The following is a 22,643-nucleotide window of genomic DNA, read 5'->3' on the forward strand; positions in this document are numbered from 1 at the left end:
ACACATATTATCTCGACTATTCAATCCTATTATTTAATGTGAAATATAAAGGTGTTTTTTAGAGAATAAAAAGTCGAAATAGTGATTGACATGTACTTATTCAAGAATTTAAAGATTAAACTTATGTTTGATATTCAAATTACAAAATAAATGCACAATTTTATTGTTTTGATTTGAATATATATTAAAAAATTTATTATTTGAATTTAGACTTAGATGAAAGAATCCCAGTTTTGGTTTGATTTAGTATATATAATTATTTTTTAAATAAGATTAGTCTATAATGTATGGATTACAATCATATGTCATTCATTTACATTATTATTTAGATGGTAACAAATTAGATTGCCAAATTAAACATAGTTTAGTAAAATAAATTAATTAATTATCATCCTAATTAAATGTCAAGGTAATTATACATTAAGGATAATATATTAATTAGTACTCTCTTTTGTGAAGTTTGAGTTTAATTCTCATCATCTTCTTATTTGTTGTAAAAATAAATTAAAATCCATATCTTCTTTTATAAACAAATATAAAATAACACTTTGATATATTTTATAAATATTTCGAGTAGTTTTGTCATTTCTTATAGTTTTCTTTTATCGCTAAGAGAATTTTTAAAAACAAACAAATTTTACAAAATATTTACAATATATATCAAATTCTAAATTCTATCACTCATAGTCAGTAATGTAATCCAAAATTTTGTTATAACTTGTAACTATTTTAATTTATTTTGCTATTTTTAAAAATGCTAATTTATAAAATGGTAAAATGCACTTTTGGTTCTTCGCAAAGTTTGAAGATTGTGTCTGTTTGATTACTAAAGTTTTAAAAGGAACATTTTAGCTTCTAAGCTAAAACAAAAACTATAATCTAAGATCGAGAGTGTATTTTATCGAAGTTTGAATATGGATTTAATGCTAACTACTTAACAACAAACTTTCCACCCGAATGTTTAACATTATTAGAAAATAAAATTGAATATCTCACAAAATAAAAAATAAAAAAGTTGAAAAAAATACACATTTTATTGACTTTTGTTTTTGTTTTTTTTATAATCATTATTGAGAAAAGTAAATAAAATACGCAAATCCACATTATTTTATTGACTTTTCTTAAATTCATTCTCTATGTGTAGTTTGCATTTCTTTAGTTCATAGAATTTCAAAATAAACTATTTAATCCTTTAGAAAATAAATATGTTTATTTAAATTTTGAAACTTAATAATTTTAAATTCTCATAAACCAATCAATTTAGCACATATTATGATGGTTATCTTTGTAAATCATCCATGGGTTAACTTTAAACGTGTACAGATTTGTTCAGGGGTAGACTATATGAATTAACAATTTTTAAATTTTCTTTTTCTTCAAAGGACTAAGTGGATTAATTTGTGAAATATATATGCATAACTTTAGAGTTTTAAATTGATATGACGATTAAAGCAATATGCTATGAATGGGATTTTTTTTCTTTTCTAAATGAAAGTATATTATTTATTTCATTATAGCAATTTTTTAAGAAGAAAATTAAAGAAATTCTAATATACTTATCAAAGTCAAAGTTAAGCATTCACAAAATTGAAATTTTCTTTAATCATGAGTCGAACTTGATTCACTGATAATTTATGGATTAATGATGTAGAGCTCTCCGAGCATAAAAGTTTGATTGTGTAGAAGAATTGGTTCCTTTTGTTTTCACATGGCGATTTATGGTTGCTCTGCTGCACTACACTACAAGAGTAGGGAGCACAGCATGTCTAATAAATATTAGTTCTTATTCCTTGACGCCAAATTTGAGTAGTTATTACTGTAGAACTTCATCATCTTGAAAAGTCCAACTTCATTTCTCAACAATTAGCAGAGAAATGAAGAATGGAAAACCAAAAACAATTTGACCCATTTCCCCATTTCTTCCTTTTCCTGCACTAATACGATTCCCATCTTTTTTCTTTTAGATTATTATTAGACTTTCAAACGCAGCTGTTTTTCTTTTCTTTTCTTTTTTTTTTTTTTTTTTTTTTTTTTTTTTTTTTTGGTTTTGAGGGACGGCGAACTTGGGCATCTCTAACGGGAAATTCTGCCTGTGGAGGGTACTGTTTCATTTTCTCTACCCATTTTTGTTTTTTTTTGTATTTGCTTCTTGCTGAGAGGAACTTAACTGGGTTGTTTTTATTTTTTATTTTCGTTGAGGATTTCATGCAGCTGGGACTTGTTTTTCTGTTTTGGTTTTAATTCGTGAATTGGGAATTCCTCATTTGTTGTTATTTTTGGTGGGGTTTTATTGTAAGACTAACTTCTGTTTGATTCTTTTTTGTATTCTCTAGTTTGTAAGTGAGATTAAAGAGTTTGAGTAGTACAGATGCTCTAAATTAGTGGAAGTTCCTTCTGGTTTGTGATTTGTTTTCCTGTTTCGAGCTTGTTAATTCTTGTGATCCTAGTTTTGTTACTTTCTTTGAATTTCTTTGTTATTTTTCTGCTTCTTCTTCTTGTAGTAGTAGAGGGAGGTTTTTCCCCAACATACAATGTTATACAAGGTATCTAATTTGATATCTTAGATAGAAGGTCCACCAAATACGAGTCATTTTGAATTATTATTCCATTTTTGTTGTTAATGATTTGTGTACTTAACTGAATTGCTTTCCCCATTGCTTAGGAGGTTTGATGCTAAAAGTTGCATAATTATGGAGGTGACGGCAGATCAAGCAAAGAGAAATCATATGTTGCTGCCTTCTTCTTCAGTTGTAGCCGTTGCTATCAGTGGGAAGAAAAACAGTAAATATATAATTAGGTGGTCATTGGAAAAGTTTCTACCTGAGGGCATCATTGATTTCAGGTTGTTGCACTTCATCCCAAGGATTACTAGTGTCCCAACTCCAAGTAAGCCATGTAATTCTTTTTTTTTTTTTTTTTTTTGATAAAGATGGAATGTGTTTTTGGTATTTTAAATTGGATGTAAGGTTGCTAAGCTGTTGACTAGAAAAATACTTTGAAATGAATATTGCCTTCTCTGCAACATTCAAGTGAAACATTGATTTTATTTTCTAACACTAATTAGAGAGTGCTGTACTGTGTACAAAGTTGATGTTTTATCAAATTTTGATCATTATTGTTCACTTTATGCTAGTTCCTACTATTGAAAATTGAAAAAGACAGTTCTTTGACCATCTTGAGATTATCCAAAAACTTTCTTGCATTTTTATGTTAGTTTAATTATAGCAGGGGAATTCTGTGTAGCATCCCCAATATTTCTGCAAATCTACCTTCACAATGTAACCTTGAACAAATTTACATTGTGTTCATTTTTATATTTTTAAATTTCTTATGTAATTTGTTTTTATGATGGTGTTGACTAATACATGTAGGATGCACATATGACACAAATTCTTTATTCTTCATTTAATGCAAAACGGTCATCAAATTTTCCTCATACATTCTTGTGGCTAACGCTAGACTTTGCCTAGATTGCATATTCAAGCTATATACCAATGTTGATGCAGTGGGAAATGCAATTCCAATTTCACAAGTTCGTGAGGATGTCGCTGCGGCTTATAGGAAAGAAATCTGGTGGCACACAAGTGAAAAACTTCTTCCATTTAAAAAGATGTTTGCTCAGCGAAAGGTCCAGCCTTGCTCTAATTTGAATTGTGTGTAGGAAAACAGGAAGAACTCAAAAATCTTCTTTCCAAATGTAGGTTCATCTTGATGTTGTAACTCTTGAAGCAGATGATGTAGCAGGTGCAATAATAGAAGAGGTTACAAAGTGTTCAATCAACAAGCTTGTTATAGGGGTTTCATCACAGGGATTATTCTCAAGGTAATTAATTACCTTCTAGCATGATCCTAATTAATTATTTTGAAATTTAACTTTATTAGCAGGCTGTTAACGTTTATCTTTACTGTTACACCTTAAGTCTATTTGAAACGAGTCAAGTTCACATAACAAAACGTTTTGTTGCATGGAGAATTATAGATGAAATATGTACCAAAACGTAGTATTATGTTTATTTTCTCATATTTTTCTGTTGTTGACTCTCTTGTGTCTGGATGGCATTTTATGTAGGAAACTAAGCGGTCTATCCTCAAGAATATCAGCCCTTGCACCTAGATATTGTACGGTGTATGCTATTTCAAAAGGAAAACTAGCCTCAATACGACCGCCTGATATGGATACGAACGTGAGCATTAGAGATGATGCGAGTGAAGAAAGTTCTGCAAGTAGCTACTCGAGCTATACATCTAGCTCCCTTACAGGTAGGCGTTACTTAGTTAAGCTTTGATTTCCATACATATTTTGGTTTAATATGCCAGTCTACTACTTTTGAAGTATTAGCTGAAAAAATAACCACTTAAAGAATATTTGAAAGCTTGGTGGCTAATCATCAGGTAATTAATCCATATTTAGAGGCTATACAATTGCATCTGTAAAGGTTCACCTGCATCTAAGCAGAGACAGTGGTTGTTTGCTAAATGCTATTTTTTTTTTTTTTTGTTCTTTTTGTGCTTACATTTTATGATTTTTATCTTCAAGATTTTGGTGTCTGTAAGGATTAAGTTGGTCGGTACTCAGCTTATTAATTATCAGTAGTGGATAAGCGTGATGGAATTGGTGCCCATTACCTTTGCCTTTTGTTAAAGATTCTAACTTTCGTAGCTTATAAAGTCTCCAACTCACTGGTTTAACTAACTAAACTATACTCGTAGAAGATGTGTTCATTTATTAAGATTTGTTTAGGAGATAAAACTAGAGGAAAAATGATTGAGAATAAAATGTTTCATTCAGTTCTGTCTTTTTTCTTAATGCAGATGGCAGTTCAAGCTTAACTAGCTCTTACTCTCATTTCCCTTCTCCTTCCCCTTCCCTACCATTACAACGATTTCAAGCTCTTTCAACCATTAATCAACCACTTCTTACGAAAAAACCTAGCCCCATTAAAGCCGACCATTCTAGATGTCAATCCGTTGACATTGAGAATCAGGTGGATGGCGTTCATTCTTCTTCCTATGTTTCAGACTGCATACAAACATTGAGTCGAGCCTCTAGTAGTAAAAGCTCGCCAGCAGAGAACAAGTCTTGGAATTCTGATGAAGCTTCATCTTCAGGCATGTTTAATGATTATTCCTCATGTGAAAGTCAGGTAATCCATCTGCTATTTCCCTCGGCTTGTTGTCATTTCAATTAATCACTTCATGTGTTACCTTGGCTAATCTTTTGGTCTCCTTGGCTTGAGCCAAATGGGAGAATCTTCATTTATCCTTGGATAATTGTATGCATCTCGTATTTTTCTAATGGCTTTTAGTGGTGTGAACATTTTGTATCCACTTTAGGCTTTAAGTTTTTTTTTTCCTTTTTTCCTTCTTGGAGAGTCTTTTTGTAACTCACCATGGGAGTTGAGAGATTACTTATTCCTTTAATAATTTAGTCATCAATGAAATATCTCTCTCTACAAAAAATATTGCTTATGGCCTACTTGTCAAGTTCTTTTGACGAGGTGAAATAATTTTCACTTTATTCTATAAAAGCACCTCCTTTGAGGAAAGTTTTGTTCAGTCTTGAGAGTAACGTTCGAGTTTGGTAAGGTCAGATCCTAAGAATTGAATTCTGTTTCTGTTAGAGATGATTTTCGTAATCATGGAAAGGAAAGATTGTATTCCAAACTCATACATTTGCATATGAAAGGATGTAGAATCCTGGGATCATTTGCCATCATTCCTCGTTGGCAGGTGGACCCGGTTTCATGTGTGCTAGACATCAAGCCATTCATCAATAGTTTGAATCCACGAGTTCTTTTTTCGCACTATGAAGACTTCTAGGATACAACTTTCATTCTGACATTCATTTATTTGATGTTACTATGATATATTTGTATATGTAAGCTGTTCACTCGAATTGGCAGGCGGATGTCAGCTTTGAACTTGAAAAGTTGAGAATCGAACTAAGACATGCGAGAGGAATGTTTGCAATTGCCCAACGAGAGACGATTGATGCTTCTCGAGAGGTAGATGCCATTCTTTTTTATCATTTAGAACCTATGAATAATATTCTCTCCCCCAGTTTTTATTTCATGGTTAGAGATAGATGATTATATTATCGTCAAGTAGGACCATTTCGACAAGTGCCATTCTCTTTTGTGGGCTTCTAGGGAAGGTTTAATATATAATCTCATTTGAACAACTGTTTCTCATGAGGAACAAAAACTTATAACAGAACATATTTCAATTAAGAGAGAGTACAAGTTATTTTGACCATAACAATTAGCAAGAAACAAAAGGTCACCTCGTTATTGTTTGTGATCAGCTGAACCATCTAAATAATCAACGATCAGAAGAAGCTAGGAAGCTCGAAGAGATCAACAACAAAGCGGTGGCTGCCAAAGAATTTGCAAGGGAAGAGAGAGTGAAACATGAAGCTTTGAGAAGAGAAGCAAAGTATGTAAAAGAACGCGCCGAAAGAGAGGGCATCTATAGGAAGGAAGCAGAGATGAAAGCTCTTCAAAATGCCAAAGAGAAGGGAAAGCATGAGAATGCTCTTCAAGGACCTCTGCAGCAATATCAACATTTTCAGTGGGAAGATATTGTTTCTGCCACATCATCTTTCTCTGAGGATCTTAAGATTGGAATGGGAGCACATGGAACAGTTTATAAGTGCAGTTTGCATCATACAACCGTAGCAGTGAAGGTTCTTCATTCTAGAGATAGTCACAAACAGATGCAATTGCTTCAGGAGGTGAGTGAATTATTCAAAAGGACATCTAGAAAACTTGTTGATTCTAGGATTTTGTTACGTTTTCGATGAAAGTAGGCCTTCTAAGTTCTAGTTATGTCCTTAATGACATAGCTGAGGGCTTCTTGTTCCTATTTGCCTATGCTCAACTATCTCAAATAGTTGCTCGAATTCATAGCATCGTTATCCAAAATCAGCAGAATTTTCACAACTAGGTTTTTGTGCTATCTGAATTTGCTTGTTTTTTTGTTATCATCATTCACCATCACAGTTCACGATATAAATTCTCTGTTTGAATCAATTTTTATGTCCTCTGTTGAGTTTCAGCTAGAAGTCTTGAGCAGAATCCATCATCCCCATCTACTACTACTCCTCGGTGCTTGTCCGGATAAGAATTGTCTAGTTTATGAGTACATGGAAAATGGTAGCTTGGAGGATAGGTTATACCGCAGAGGCAATACACCTGCAATCCCATGGTATGAGAGGTTTCGAATTGCTTGGGAAATAGCCTCTGCTCTTGTCTTTCTTCACAGCTCAAAACCAAAATCAATAATCCACCGTGATCTTAAACCCGCAAACATCTTACTTGACCAAAACCTTGTGAGTAAAATCGGTGACGTCGGTCTTTCTACAGTGTTTAATTCAGATCCTTCAATGTCTACTGCATTCATGAATAGCGGACCAGTAGGGACTCTCTGTTACATAGATCCCGAGTATCAACGAACTGGATTAATCTCACCTAAGTCTGATGTCTATGCTTTTGGAATGGTGATCTTGCAGTTACTAACTGCAAAACCAGCGGTAGCACTAACCCATGTGGTGGAAACAGCCATTGATAACAGCAATTTAATTAACGTTCTGGATATAGAGGCTGGGCATTGGCCGCTCGAAGAGACATATGAATTGGCAAGATTAGGACTTCGCTGTGCCGAGATGCAACGTAAAGATAGGCCTGACTTGAAGGACCAAGTACTTCCCTTGTTGATGACACTGAAAAAAGTTGCTGATAAGGCTCGAAATTTGGCCTCCAAAGTTCCAGCTGCAATTCCTAACCATTTCATCTGTCCAATACTTCAGGTATGACTATTGTTTTACGATATATATTTTTTTATAGTTGGTGAACTTGTCTCTAGAAAGTTTCTAAATGTAAGTCAGATAAGGACAATATAGGAAGGAATAAGCTCATAACTCAACTGGTTAAGGTGCTTGTTAGGATTCTATTTTCCCGCTAACAGAAAATCCCCACAAAAAACACAAATATCCAAGAAGTCACAAGGGGAACACCATTGTGTTATATATTTACTTCAAGGAAAATCAACAACAATGATAACAAGCTAAGAACGGTTACAAGAAAGGAAATGAGAACCAAAGCTCCTTAGCACATTCTAGAGGGCTGGCTGAGTATCTTCTCCGAGACCCCAATTGCTCACCAAATTCTCCACACCTCTACCCATACTTTCTCCTACCATTTATAACCCAAAAGGCTTAATCAACTTAGTGTTTGATTACTAGAAATTCACGCCCTCTAGAATGTGCTAAGAAGTTAAAAGGTTCAAATTCTTTAACTATTGCTGAACTCAAAATATAAAAACCATTCAGGCTTTCTCTCGTTGGAAATTCTTCTGTTTTGTTTCTTAAACATATATTTTTCCTGAAACTGCTGTGCTGAATTTCTGGACAGGATGTGATGAATGACCCTTGTGTTGCGGCGGATGGATACACATACGATCGTCAGGCAATAGAGAAGTGGCTTCAGAAGAACGATAACTCACCGATGACAAAGTTGCCGTTGCCAGATAAGAATTTAATACCAAACTATAGTCTGCTCTCTGCAATTGTTGAGTGGAACTCCAAAAGAAGTTGATACCAACATCCATTTTTAAGGTTTGAACTGAAAAGTTCAGCACGTGAAAGTGTGTTAGAAGCCAGTATTTTACTTTCAATTCCAATCCTCATCATATTTCTTTTAGCAACAAACCTTGAGTTGCAAGAAAGGATGTGATCTTATAGGAAACCTTGATTTGCAAGAAAGGATGTGATCCTGATGTAGGAAAGCTAATTAAAAGACAAAAATGCTGTCATCTAATGTAAAATTCAGTTTTGTTTTGTTTTTCTTTGTTTAGCAAAAGGTGATGTATAAAATATTGTATATTGTTCTTTTAATTAGTTTCGTTTCACAATGTATAGATGATTTACTTCTATTTCTGAATGCACTCTAGAATTGAGAGAAGTGTGTTATATAAACTCACTAATTCTAAAATTCCACTATTTTGTCCTAATAATAAAATTATTTTTCCTCCGTCCATTATTAGTGAACTAAGTACATAATTTTCTATGTTCATTTTCTCTTCTCTTTATTTGATGGTTTTATAATCATTATTTTATACACATATGCCCCTCGATAAGTTTGCCTATTCACTTAAAGTTAGTTGACTACATTTTAACCTTTTTTTTTTTTTTTGCATATAATTAGACTATTTTACAAAAGAAAAAGGGGTTATTACTCTTAAAATAAATTACCAAAAATTTAAAACAAATCCTTGAAAAATGTCACACATTAACGTTGATGAAAAATGAGACTCTCAATGAGCTAGGTTGTGGTTCAATCAATAGTCATCATCTAATTAACTTTTCAGTTAACACAAATGCCAACTGATATTAGAAAAAAGGCAGAAAACAATTCGAAAGTGTTGAATAAAACAATCGTTAACAATTACTTTCATTTGAAAAAAATATTTATAACATATAACAAAAATTTCAAATTTTATTGATAATTGTTTGTAAATATATTAATTTATTTTACTATATTTGAAAAAGACATTTTTTATCCTAACAAAATAAATTAAAATATTTATCCGTTATAGAAAAATTTTAGATCTTATAATGATAGAAACGTATAAACTTCAAAAAATGAAGCATATTATCGATGCCTATCCAATGTATGATCTAAAAATTTTGTATAAATATTTTTTCAAATTTACTGTTTTTTTTTTACATTTTTCCTATTTGAAAATGCTTTTTTTTTTTTTTTTAACTATTTAGTTTTGAATTTTAAAAAAATTAACACTCCACAATTGATAATTATTTAGAAATTATAAAAATGAAAAAAAACTTGTTTACGTTTCAACGTTGAATGAAAGCAAAATAGAAAAACTCAGCAGCCCCCATCTAACTCTCTCCCTTGCGCGCGTCATCACACCCACTCTCCCCCAGCAGATCGCGTCGTCCGCTCGTTGCCGCCGGCAAGCTTCTGTATTTTCTTCTCCCTTTATTTCCTTGATTCTCACGGTTTTCTTCAACTACACACCACCACTGTCGTCCTCAGCTGTTGCCTCCCTTGGATTCGTGGTTGAGGGTAATGTTTATTTTGATATCGTGGGTTTTCTTAAAACTTCTTAAATACCCATTTAGTTTTGGTCTAACTTTTAATATACCCATAATTTTTTTTGGATAATTAGGTTGATTTAAAGATTTTCGAGGTGTTGTTCAAGGTGATTAAGGTTGTTTTAGCAACTTCTTGGTAAGTATTAAGCTCTAAAATTCTTCTTAGATGTTTGGATTCGCTTATGTTTCTGTCTGTCTTCTTTTTTGAGGATGCGAGAGTCTCTAAAATCTCAATTTAAAGAAGGCTTCTACACTGTTTGACTGCAATCTTTACTCGTATTGCCAATTGAACTAAATATGACCACTAAATTTTGAAATGTTTTTGTACTAAAGTTCCTATAATTGGTAGAGTATTGCTCAACTTGAACTTTAAAGAAGGCTTCTACTATGTTTATATACTCGTATTGCCAGAATGTCAGTTAAATAGATTGGAGATGTTTTTGTACTTTATTTAAGCCTATGAGATAATATTACAACATATACATTTATTCATGCTTGTGTTGCTGAAGCTTTTAAAGGGAGCGGACAAAATGGACATTTATAAGAGTTTGATGGGTCTTCTTAACTTTACAACTTACAAGTGTTCATTCAAAAATAGATTTTGAGTTGAAGTCTTGTGATTTATAATTACGATGAGATACTACTACCTTCAAGTGATGACAGAAATCAGGGAGACATTAATGAAGAATATGGAGGTTCAGTTTGTGAAATGGAGATGGATGAAGAATGTGATCGAGTTCCGCTACTTCTTATGTTTAGTTTATATTATATTGTCCAGGAAAAAAATATTATTATTAATGTCTTGTTGTTGGAGATCAAGTTGTCCTTTTATGATAATTTATTTAATTTCAAGACGTGTAAAATTTAATTGGCAAAAAAAAATCAGAAAAAAAACAGGTAGTGTGCGATTGATTTCAAGGTATATGTTCCTTTATGAAATTAGTTCATAGTGTGGAATAGTCTGTTATGGTAATTTGACATGAGTATAAGCATCTTTCTGTATAACAAATCAAACAAACTTATGTATATAAACACTTAATGAGAGAATATAACCGAACACATAATTGTTGAAATTCTTCTCTGTTTTTATAAAATGTGTTTTAAAAAATGCATTTCTGGAAAACAATTTTTTTCACAGGCAATCCAAATGCACTCGAAGTTGGTCCAATGCCGAGGGATCATGAAAAATCCTAATCCACCTTCGCCCAATATATGGCTTCCTCGTGGTTAGAGCTATATGACAATTATTATACTTGGCTCCAAATAGCCTCTTGGTATGTTTCTCCTCCAAGATCTTCATTTCTCAATCTTGTGCTTCTCTCCCTATCATTTTTAGCTTCCCTTTGAGTGTTGATTGTTTAATTCGTAGGTCTTCATGGCTGTTAGGCCCTACGCTAGTCATGTCTACCAGTGAGCTCATTTGCTCCAACAATGTCGTGGCTCCTTTTGGCGATGGAATCACAATCAGTGTATGAATGATTCTCTGTGTGTATTTATCTTGCCTTCGGGAAGTGGTCAAGAATTTGATTTTCTTGCCTCACTTTATATTCTTCTCTGTTCTTCAATTTTGAGTTGTAATTCCAATGCTTTGTTCGGTACGAGCTGGCAAAGCTGGTCCTAATTGGTTGGATCGTCTGCGTTCCAACAAGGGTTTTCCAATCACTGATAATCTCGAACTTGATCACTTCCTTACTGACCAAAACCTTGATAATCCGTGTTCACTTTCGGACTCTAACCCCCATTCCACTCGGGCTGACCCCCGCTCTGACGCTAATCTCAATTCTCATCATCAGGACAATTCTTCCTCCAACTCTCCCATTGAAAATGGAAACCCATCTTCATTTGGAATCATTACCGACATCCTCTCTGACCTCTTCAACATGGGTGGTGCCTCTCGTAATTCCAAATGTTTCAGCAAAAAGTACCCTAGGAAACAGTCTAACCCCAAGATTTACTCCATTCCTTCTGTTACTAATGGGGACTATGCAGATGCAAAGAATTTGTGTTGTCTGCAGAAAGAAGATAACATCCTCTCATCAAACTCTGATAATAGCTCAAAAGGCTGCATCGATTCTGGGTCGGATATGGCACAAAATGTATGCCTGAAGGTTGTAGAGGAAGAGGTGTGGGATGAGAAGTGCGAGAAGGAACTTAAAGGATACTCGAAAAGTGAGGTTACGGTCATAGATACTAGCGACGACGTGTGGAAGTCTGACAAACTAATTTTCAGAAGGAAAAGTGTATGGAAGGTCAAGGACAAGAAGTGTAAGTTGAGGAGCTATGGAAGGAAGAAGAGAAAGCAGTCCTCTGAAACGAATGACCTTCCTGATAGGATTGTTTCCGCTAGTAAGAAAACCAAAGTTTGGGGTTCAGAGGAGCGCTTTCATTTGAACAGACAACAAATACATGGAAAGGAATCTCTCAAACCATTGAATAAAGTAAGATTAAATATTTTGATGCTATCTTGATTGTACACGTCCAATTTCTAGCTAGTTTTTTTGTTTTTTCATTGAAAATGATGGTTGATTACTGGTCTTTATATAGATTTAATCCACACTTGTGTGTCCATTTTTATTTTATTTTATGCGTATTGTGTTAATGTGTTTTCTTCTCCTTTATCACTTTTTTTCATGTGCATTCTTAAGAAATGTTGATCTGTTTAAATGGGTCTCTAACATAATTGCTGCTTCATGTTTCTATGTTAACTACCTTGTTTCAGTGTCATGCATATGCCAATAGACTAGCATGTATACATGTGGAAAAATCAATAGAAGTCATGAAACTCCTAATGATTATTTAAGTGATTTGGGTTAATAAGTAAGTAATTCATGTTTGTTGAAGTTGTAAATTCTTATCATTAGCATTTATTTTCATCTTGGTAACATTTTTGTTGACAATTCTTCGTAAAATTTGTTCCCACCAATCAATGTTTGAATGCTTTAATTTGTAGAAGTATTGAAATGTGGATTGGTATTTTTATTTCTTTACCATAGTATGAAGAACTTTTGTATGTATTGTATCACTTCACAATTGTGAATGAAACAATAAATTTTGTTCTAGTCCCTACTTGTCATATTATCATCTCACTTCAAACTTCTCAGTGTTTGTTTGTGGTCAGTCTTATGACTGTTTTCTATGTATGCGAGTCTCGTGATCATATTTAATTAATTACATAATTGTATGTCTTAACGTTGGGGCTGAATCTCTTCTTACTCATGATTCCTATTGTTGATGTCATCTTATAACTGAGATTCCCAAAGTGGAATAATTGTGGAATTGGCAGCCACTATAATTTCGTATGATGTTCTTAAGGCAGTATTTGGAAGAATTATATTTTTGAGGCAGGAGGAGATGTATTATTAAGTCAGATATTTTTAATCCTATCCTAATTGTTGAAAAAATGATGGGAGTCAAATCCGATTCTACATGCTGTTTTTGCCAGTTTTGATGAAATATATTTGTAATTCAAGTTTTGGGATTGAGAATACTGATATCTAATGTTTAAGACATACATCGAACGAAGCCTTAACTTGTTGAGGTATGCTCTTATTGGGATTTTTGGAAAGAGGAAAGAGAACTGTGTGCTATGTATTTCTTTTTGTTTAGTTCTTTGTCTTTTGAAAAAAAAAGAATTTAATTGAGAAACAAAAAGATTGTCTGTAAACAATCTGAGCTCCACACATGCATGTCTTTTTCTGATTTATAACCTTTCACGAGGAATATTATTTAGCATTTTTTTTCTTACTGTTCTAGATCTTGAAACTTCTTTCAGGTACATAATTTTCAGCATTGTTATGGCCCTGAAAGTAGATTAACTGCACCGGATAGTAGTAATGAAAAGAAGGAAAATGGTTCCACGCTCTCCCAAAAAAATGGCGGCTATGACCCCAAAAGAAAATGGTACGTTTTCTTGGGATTTGCTGTTTTTTCAATTCTACTCAGTCTTGTAACTCTATAGCAGAATTTGAGACAATGCAATGAACTTATATGGATGTTCTCTTATAATTTTCCCATACAGATCACCCAAGGGTTTAGTAAGAGAAGCATTTTTTTTTGATAGCGCATACAACATTTGTAAGATTCATACTGACGTTTTAGCGTTTGGAAATAAGTGTGTGATATTTGTTACTTAGTTTTGTGAAATTTTGTTGAAAAAGAAGAGGGCAATTGTCAGTTGTAACCCTTTTGGGAAATTTTGTTTGTTTTTTTACCCTTTCAAAAAAATTAAAGTTACAATGTTGTCCTTGAGATTTCAAAAGTTACAGGAACTTTCTTTCTTCACTCCTCTTCTCTCCACCTCGTTTGAAACCTTACCCTTTCCATTTCCTTGCCATTTTCTACCTCGATTTCGGTTGGATTTTCATCACTCACTTGCAAGATAATTCTAGATTTGTCATTTCATGATCAGGTTTGTCTGGGTATTGATTGGTATTCACATCGTTGTTCAAAATTTAGAACAGTAAGAAATCCGGTCAAAATCCAGAGTTATCTGATCATGAGATGACAAATCCGAAATTATCTTGAAAATGAGCGATGAAATCAGACCAAAGTCGAAGTAGCAAATAGCAAGGAAGTGGAAGGGGTAAGGTTTCAAATGAAGTGGAGAGAAAGAAAGTAAATGTGACTCTTGAAATCTATCAAGGGCAATATTGTGATTTTACGTTTTTTTTTTTTGGAAAAATTAGAAAAACAAAGTTTTTCATAAGGGTCCAAATTTACAAAACAAAAACTTCAAAAGGGTTAAGGTTAACAATGTCAATTGGCCAAAGAAATAAATGAATTTGAAGAAGAGATACTTGCGTGGCTGATCATGGAGAGAAGCAGAAAGAGGAAGGAAATCTTAGCAAAAGGGAAGTAAAAAAAATAAAGAAATGATGATGTAGTAGAAATGGTTTAATGGAGGAAGAATTGAGGCCATTCACGTGGGGTTTGGAGAGAGATTTTATTTCATTACGAAGGAAGAAATAAAAGTGTTCGAGGGAAGAGAATATTATTTAAACATGTTCGAGAACAAAATGCTCTTTGGTAAAAAAATGGATGGGAGAGTATTGTGAATTTAAAGCTTAATTAGAGTTAGAAAAGTTCGTCTAATAGAGTTGAAAGTCTTGTTTTCGTTAAAAAAATTTCTAATATGAGGTTTAGCTGATGTTTTGGATTTTTATTACTTCGTTGGTGAATGAATTTTGTCATGATTCTTGGAATTTCAGGCTGGACGGGAAATTGAATTAGCTTATGATTCAAAGCATGAACGTCGGTAGTGCTGTGAGTATACTATATGTTTTATTATTTAACTAATGTTATCAATAGTTATGCATGATTTAGAGAAGGTATGAGATTAATTTTCCTATAAACTTACTCTAGTTTTACTCACCCTTCAAATATTCCGTCAGGTAGCAATGGAGGATCCAATGAGAATACATAGTTAGAAACTTGTTACCGGTATCCATAGGTTGTATATGACTTCTTTTTTAATCACCTTAGATGCATCTTGTACATTTCTTTTGTAACTATGAGTGACTAGCATTACTTTCAAACAACTTATGTTATTCTTTCAATTCATGGTGGTCGATCATTTGAAACTTCAATGCTTTTCTTTTTTCTGAATTTATGTCTACTACTTGCTTTTCAAAATTAGAAATGACTTGGAGAGTGTGCTTCTTTTTTTTGGTTAGCCTCACATGTCTTTTAAAAATGTGTTTTGCGTAGTGTTCAGTCAGAATCTATTGTTAGAATTTCATATTTGGTAATTGGAATACTGATATCTTGACATCCCATTTTATAGTTACTGCTATTACTAATTTCAATTTTTTTCATAGTATTCTATTACTTTACAAAACAAAAATTAAAAGTTGGTGCTAATCTATTTTTGAAAAATGTCACAATATCGTATCTTTATATTAGAAGATTTGCTCCATTATCTTTCTTTAATGTTTTTTAATTAGTGACATATTATTAATTAAGCTCTCATTAAGATATTGGATGGCACATCCCAATTAAACGTGGCATCCAAAACTATTGATTTTATTTATTAATTTTTCCTTCTTTATTTTTTTTAAATTTTTTGTTATTTTGAGATTTTCTAATATAATATCTTTCGATATACCATTTAAATACTTTAAATATAGGTGGTACATGGAAATTCAAACCATATACTTTGTGGCTTCTAGCAAATTTGTAAGTTAATTAAACGATGTTTGATTTGATAACTTGTAACTAGTTTTAATATTATATTGAATTATAAATTTTTATGTTGATGAGTTACAATAAATTTAATTATTTGTTAAAATTAGAAATGAAAAGTGAAAAACCATGCATTGGATACTCATTTTTCTTCTCAAAATTTGAAATGATTCAACCATTTGACTGAAAGCATCAACCATAATAATTGCTTTGTATTTGCTATTATAGAAATCAATTAATCTTTGGGGAAAATACCTTGTTCCTCTTTTTTAGCTAAATGGTACACTTCTTAGTCAAAATCAGTTTCAAATTTAGTAAAACAAAGTTAATCACAGTATAAAATTTAGATTTAATTTTCGAAGTCTATTAGCTTTATTAGTGACAGAGTTTATTAGCAATAGAGACGGTCATAAAGTCTCTATCAAAAAGTCCATCATAGATAGATTATGTTATATATTTACGATTCTTTTAAAAATTTGCAAGTGTTGAGATTGAAAGACTGAACTCTAACAAAATTGAAGAAAAAAAATTAAAATTAAAATATAGTTGAAACAAGAATAGACACAAAGACATGGGATGATAGAGCATTTTGAGTGAATGAATGGAAAGGTTATTGAAAAATGGTGGGGGTGAAGAGCATTGATAATGGTGTTGCCCATTCAAACACCAACAAAAGGGATGGTGTGATTACTCAAATACTTTGACCCAACAAACTACCATCCAATATATAATATTATCAACCACTTTAAATATTTCTTGCAACTAATCAAATCTCAACCCATACATTTCTTTCTTTTTTTAATTTTTGAAAAGGTCATATGCTTTATAAATAATTATATATAGGAAAGAATGTTATTGGTTTGAATCTTTTATTTATTTATTTATTTGGACTTTATGATTGTATTGAATTGATGTGATCTTCTTATTTAATATATTAAATTTTTTAGTGGGTATTAGTTCCAATTTAAAAGAAATAGCATCTCTCTAGTGCTGCTGACTTTAATTGCAATTTGATTGATATCTAATAACCATTTTTCACTTATTAAGTTCTAATTATGCAAAATTGATTTTATTATATGTTTGAAAATAAATTATCATCTTTCATTTAATGTTAATTTTTATCACTTTTGGACACACAAAAGAAAAAAAAATGGTTTGAATAAATTAAATTAATTGATTTTAATTAATCAAATCAAAACTCTGTAATGATTTATCATATCCCTCATTTATATATACATTTAAACCAATTCATAAATAGAAAAAAAAATTAACAAAAATGATTTTAAATAATTTTTTTTTAAAAAAAAAGATCAATTGCTCCAAACTCATCCCCAAAAAAGTAAATTCATGAGTTAATTCATCTCAATTCTTCCGATTTCTTCAATCTTAGCAATCACTTCCCTGAAATCCGGCCGAAGATTGGGCGAAGAACGACAACAATCCTCTCCGATCTGAACAAGGCATTGGAGAATCGGCTCTTGAGAGACGCCGGAATCACCGGTGGCAGCCGGGTTTCGAACCGTTGGGTCTTTGGAGGACATCAGCAACTCGAGCAAGATCTTTCCGTAGCTGTAGACGTCGGTGAGTTCATCAGCGTCGGTCATATTGATAAGTTCTGGGGCCTTGTAGCCAGAGGAGGCGGAAAGTTGGAGCATTTGTCGAGTTGCGGGGGAGTTGAGGAGGAGATGAAGGCCGAAATCGGAGACGTGGGGGTGGAAATTTTGATCGAGAAGAACGTTCTTGGAGTTGAGATTTCCATGGGGGATTGGTTTTTGTAATCCGTTGTGAAGATGATGTAGAGCTCTTGCGATTCCAATGGCGATTTTGCAAATCACCACCCCGTTTTTTGATTCCTTATCTGTTTTATACAAAACAAAATTAGTTTAAATTCATAAAAAAATTTAATCTTTTAATCTCTAACATTTTTAGCTTAAAACAAATTAATTCTTTTTCCCCTTAATTTTTCAAACTTGAATTTTAAAAGTTATTTCTACTTCTCTCAATCTTCAAACTTCATTATAGTGAAGGGATAGACTCAATTAATTATAACTTTAAAAATCCAAATATGAGAATTGAATTTAGAGAATTGTAAATGAAGAGATAGAAATGTAAATGACATCAAAAGATGAGGCAAATGAAAGAGAAATGTCAATGAATTGAATACATCTCATTTCATATGTTAAGATAGGTGGACATAACTTTTTCTTTTTCTTATTTTAAATCTAATATCATTCAATTGTTAAGATATATGTATGATCTTTTTTTTCTTTAAAAAAAAATGTAGGAAATATACCAAAAGAAGAATCTTTTTTGAAGAATGGAATTTCATTTGGTCCACACCACATCCTTCAGATCATAAAGTAATTTAACTTTTTAATACTCTTATGGAAAAGAAAAATATAAACTTTAGGTAATAAATTACCTATTTTAAAATTTATAACCAAGAAAATCATCTACAAGCAAATCAAGTATGTATTAAGTTAAATATATCCTTGCAATCCAAAAAATTAAAGGAGATAAATATTTTTAAATATAGCAAAATGGTTTTTTTAGGAAGATTAAAAAGGAATATATTGTGAAAAAAAAAAAAAAGTAAAGTGCAATTTTAAGGTAAAAAATAATGGAAATAGTTGGAAATTTTTTATAAATATATATGGAAAAGAAAAAGAAATATAGATTTAAGGAAGAAATAAATGGAAAAATAGTAAAGAAAATGACAAATGAAGAATCGTCGCCATCTCTAATTTCTTTTCTTTACAATCCACAATATATATTTATATATATATAGTTGCCGACATCTCACGTAATTTCTAATATTACCATACTAATTTAATTCCTAATTAATACTATTTTTTAAAATTTTATTAAGATATTTATTCAATTTATTTTTGTTTGATTTAAAATTTGCAAATGTATTTATATATTTGTATTTTCTTACCTAAAATTATTATTATTGTTTAAATAGTTTTGACAAAAATTGTATTTTATATACCGAATTTGAGATTTATTAAAAATAAGGATTAAAATTAGACATTTGAAATTAGATAGACTAAATTATATTTTTAAAATTTATATATATAGTTTAAATATCAGATATCTACGTTTTCCATTTATAATCTGATACGTAATTATAATTATCTTATTTCCTAAACTCACATTATTGTTTAATGTTCTAAAAATTTTCTCTTCCACAATAAGAACTTTTTAAATTTTATTTTATAGTTTTTACGACAAATTCATCTAATTTTCCTTATTACATTCTCGAGAAACAAACAGAATTTTTTTAAAAATAATCATATTGAAAATTACCTGTAATGAACTCCGCCAAATTCCCATGTTCGTAGAACGGATGAACCAAAAGCTTCTCACCTCTCCCACCGGCGTAGAATCCCAGCAACGGAACCAAATTCGGATGCCGAACCGAACCCAGGAGCCGAACGAGGTCGTGTTGGTCGTCACATCCGGCAGCGGCTGGCCGGAGAAATCTAAGTAGCCGGATGGTTTGGGTGGTCTGTAAGACAGCCTTGTAGAGAGTTCCGTAGTGGGATTTTCCGATCACTTCTCCGGGAGCCTCTAAAATCTCGTCAATGGTCAAATCTTCGCCGCCCTCAAAAGTGGTGAGCTCGGGCGGGGGCGGAGGGGGGGTGTGGTCTGTTTTGGTGTTGTTGTTGTTGCGGGTGGTGGAGGATTTCTCGATGTCGTGATTTTTAGAGAGCTTAAGGCGAAGAAGGAAGATGGTGATTAGGAGGAGAAGGAAAAGGGTGGCGGAAGCAAGGGGAAGGATTAGTTTGAGCATGTGGGTATGTTGAAAAAAGAATTGTATGTTTGTGATGAACAGAGAGAGAGAGAGATAGAGAGAGAGAGGGAGAGTTTATAATGATTGGAATTTGAAAGTGAAAATTGTTTTGTTTGGGTTTGTAAGTTTGTTGAGAAGAGAAGAGAGGGAAATACTTTACTTAGGTTGTGTGTTAGGGGGAATAGGAATACATCCCATCCACCCAACACTATGGACCCTACCTTTTATATCTCTCTATATACACACACATATAATACATATAATATATGTTTGTTAACAAAAAGATTTGAATTTTTGACCTTTTAATTAATGAAAAAGATAATAATCAGTTTAGTTATGTTTTAGGTTGTGTTACTTATCGATCTTAAGAACTTTAAAAACTGTCGGTCCAGCTTTAAATGTCATCGACTAGAGGAGGGAAACAAACGTATGTAGCTTACATGAACGATGCGAATGCTTTTACGAGGCTGTGATGGTTTTTGTGAGAGGAGATAAGGTAGCTTGTAAAATGATGCATATGACACCTTTCCAACCCAAACTAATCTTGCCAAGAAAGGCATCTAAATTGATCTCATGTATTTTTCAAGAATGATGTGAAAACGATAACACATCTTTTGTGGAATTGTTCTGTATCCAACGAAGTTTGGCATCAGTTTCTTTTCGTTTTTATATTGTTTGTGATAATAGGTTCTCATAGAGTTATTCAAGATGGTTGGATTCTGGCTTTTTGAAAGTGTTTCTTTCAAGGAATTGGATAAAGCAGTAAATCATTGTTTGGAAAATTTGGGAGGCAAAGAATAAAATGATGTTCAACTTACAACTAGTAGACATAGAGTTCAACAGTTTTTCAATTGGCAAACATACTTAGGAGAATCAATCTGGAGGAGTCAATATGGTAAAGGCAATACAGAAATTAAACCCCCTTCCTCTTAACTTCCATTATTCGATTGGGTTGACATCCTCTCCATCATGGTATTCTTTTTTGAAAGTTGAACATTGATGTTGCATGGAGTCTCCGTCTCCGTCTCTAAGACAAACCGTCTAGATTTGAGTGCTTCGGGATCACTTGGATCATGTCCATCTTTCTAGGTTAAATTAGTTCATGACAAGATGTTGTCACATTGATTAGGGTCGTTCTTCAAATGATAACTATTTTTTGTCTCGAATTGGAGAGTGTTTCCTCAATCATACTTATATTATTCTAGTTGAATTTGATCGTGTAAAAGTTGTAACTAATACTTTTTAAGTCTTTAATTTCCTCATCAATGGAATTAAGGAAGGAGGTAATGATGCAAAGATTATCTCTTTAATGTTCCTTGACACTATAATGTCTTAATAAATTCTCCTATAATTAAGATCGTGAAGAACACCATTGTACTAAACTTAACATTCCTTATCATGAGTGGTTTACTCGCCTTATATTTTACGATGTAATCTTGTTGGTCGCACATTTTTTTAATCTATTTAGTATAATACGGTAAGAGGTATATTCTTATGTAATTCACTTTTAATTATATTTTTCTTTTAAATGTATTAGAATTCTGAAAAGTGAAAAGTAAACCACAAGTAATGCACATAATTCATTAATAAAACAAACAAAGAAGAAGAAGTTAGGAGTAATGTCATCCATAACTTGAAGGTTTTTGGAATTTTTAAATTTAGATTTGACACCTAACATTCCTAATATCATATTATATAATGTATACTTTGCATAATTCCTTCATATCTTAAACACCAACCAATGTCTTTGTTAGTTTGCTTTTGAGAATGACCAAATGATGGGTTTTGTAAATTACCAAACAAAAACTCACCACCAAAACACATAGAAATTAAGCATATTTCATCTTTGGAGCTTCTACCCAACTAAGCTTATAATGGAAGAAGAAAAAAAAAGGAAAGTGATTATTTGGCTATCTTTCATCTACCTCTAAACAAAGACTGAGCTCGTTAGGGAGAATTACGTCAATTTATAACCTCCAATCACACGTTTCAATATACGACACGACTTATTATTATTATTTTCTTTTATACATACATACATATATATATGTATTAAAGCAAAATACTTTTGATTTTGGTGATAGATGAATGTATTTGGTAATTAATTTTGTAATTTAAGAATCATCAAATTATTTTTAAAAAATAATTGTTTTCTCATCATTTGGACTTTAACTTTTTAGATTTTTTATTTTTTATTTTTGACCAAAACTTGAACTTTTTATAATTAATTGGTCAATAAATAGTTGTTTTTTTCGAAAGAAAAAAACACTTTTTTTAAAAAATAAAAATGTGTAAAGTAAAAGAAAGACCAAATTAATTAAGATTTTTTGGAAACATTTGTTTGCGTCTATCGTAAAAGTTTTGAACGTTTGATATTTGAAGAGGAAACATTTACATATCATATATATATATATGCACTCTCTAAAAGCAGTATCTAAATCATATAAAAACGTACATTAATTTTCTTACGTTTTTTAAATTATATATATTTAGAATAAGGTAAAGTAGGAGTTTGGAATGATAAAGGATCTCATTTTAGTTTCCTCGATATGG

The 22,643-nt window shown here is 32.0% G+C and overlaps 3 protein-coding genes across 9 annotated transcripts; 2 read left to right on the forward strand and 1 right to left on the reverse strand.

Moving 5' to 3' along the window:
* Positions 1-1,998: 1,998 nt before the first annotated feature.
* Positions 1,999-9,035, forward strand: LOC101217665 (U-box domain-containing protein 35). 4 transcript variants are annotated; one of them, XM_011656545.2, is made up of 10 exons: positions 1,999-2,099; positions 2,663-2,895; positions 3,507-3,628; positions 3,702-3,823; positions 4,070-4,260; positions 4,813-5,144; positions 5,904-6,005; positions 6,305-6,733; positions 7,058-7,807; positions 8,412-9,035. In XM_011656545.2, exons 2-10 carry the CDS (start codon positions 2,691-2,693, stop codon positions 8,592-8,594), a joined length of 2,436 nt encoding a protein of 811 aa, XP_011654847.1. In that variant the 5' UTR covers positions 1,999-2,099; positions 2,663-2,690; the 3' UTR covers positions 8,595-9,035. The 4 variants fall into 4 exon arrangements, with proteins under 4 accessions (XP_011654847.1, XP_011654846.1, XP_011654848.1 ...); XM_011656544.2 differs by having other exon boundaries at positions 2,663-2,886; positions 3,471-3,628; XM_011656546.2 differs by having other exon boundaries at positions 2,663-2,886.
* An 825-nt stretch (positions 9,036-9,860) lies between these two features.
* LOC105435450 lies at positions 9,861-15,699 on the forward strand. Of its 4 annotated transcripts, none has more exons than XR_969463.2 (8): positions 9,861-10,085; positions 10,189-10,250; positions 11,253-11,388; positions 11,484-12,552; positions 13,887-14,014; positions 14,133-14,188; positions 15,322-15,376; positions 15,505-15,699. XR_969463.2 is itself a non-coding variant. In XM_011656547.2 (7 exons), the coding sequence occupies exons 4-6, from the start codon at positions 11,698-11,700 to the stop codon at positions 15,341-15,343; spliced, it is 1,005 nt and encodes a 334-aa protein (XP_011654849.1). In that variant the 5' UTR covers positions 9,861-10,085; positions 10,189-10,250; positions 11,253-11,388; positions 11,484-11,697; the 3' UTR covers positions 15,344-15,376; positions 15,505-15,699. The 4 variants fall into 4 exon arrangements, 2 of the variants coding, with proteins under 2 accessions (XP_011654849.1, XP_011654850.1); XR_969464.2 differs by having other exon boundaries at positions 15,509-15,699; XM_011656547.2 differs by lacking the exon at positions 14,133-14,188.
* A 1,749-nt stretch (positions 15,700-17,448) lies between these two features.
* LOC101217438 (putative kinase-like protein TMKL1) lies at positions 17,449-20,271 on the reverse strand. The gene is made up of 2 exons (XM_004143693.3): positions 19,604-20,271; positions 17,449-18,152 (listed from the first exon to the last, which is right to left on the reverse strand). The coding sequence occupies exons 1-2, from the start codon at positions 20,088-20,090 to the stop codon at positions 17,647-17,649; spliced, it is 993 nt and encodes a 330-aa protein (XP_004143741.1). The 5' UTR covers positions 20,091-20,271; the 3' UTR covers positions 17,449-17,646.
* Between the last annotated feature and the right edge of the window lie 2,372 nt (positions 20,272-22,643).

Source organism: Cucumis sativus, chromosome 5, assembly GCF_000004075.3.
Source record: "Cucumis sativus cultivar 9930 chromosome 5, Cucumber_9930_V3, whole genome shotgun sequence".
In the NCBI taxonomy this organism is placed as follows: Eukaryota; Viridiplantae; Streptophyta; class Magnoliopsida; order Cucurbitales; family Cucurbitaceae; genus Cucumis; species Cucumis sativus.

Bases quoted from the DNA above. Each gene is read 5' to 3' on its own strand.
- LOC101217665 (XM_011656544.2), top strand. From the start codon at position 2,691: ATGGAGGTGACGGCAGATCAAGCAAAGAGAAATCATATGTTGCTGCCT. The intron at 6,006-6,304 runs GTAGATGCCATT...GTTTGTGATCAG, and splicing joins CGATTGATGCTTCTCGAGAG to CTGAACCATCTAAATAATCA. The intron at 7,808-8,411 runs GTATGACTATTG...ATTTCTGGACAG, and splicing joins TCATCTGTCCAATACTTCAG to GATGTGATGAATGACCCTTG.
- LOC105435450 (XM_011656547.2), top strand. From the start codon at position 11,698: ATGCTTTGTTCGGTACGAGCTGGCAAAGCTGGTCCTAATTGGTTGGAT. The intron at 12,553-13,886 runs GTAAGATTAAAT...AACTTCTTTCAG, and splicing joins CTCTCAAACCATTGAATAAA to GTACATAATTTTCAGCATTG. The intron at 14,015-15,321 runs GTACGTTTTCTT...TTGGAATTTCAG, and splicing joins TATGACCCCAAAAGAAAATG to GCTGGACGGGAAATTGAATT.
- LOC101217438 (XM_004143693.3), bottom strand. From the start codon at position 20,090: ATGCTCAAACTAATCCTTCCCCTTGCTTCCGCCACCCTTTTCCTTCTC. The intron at 18,153-19,603 runs GTAATTTTCAAT...TGTATAAAACAG, and splicing joins TTTGGCGGAGTTCATTACAG to ATAAGGAATCAAAAAACGGG.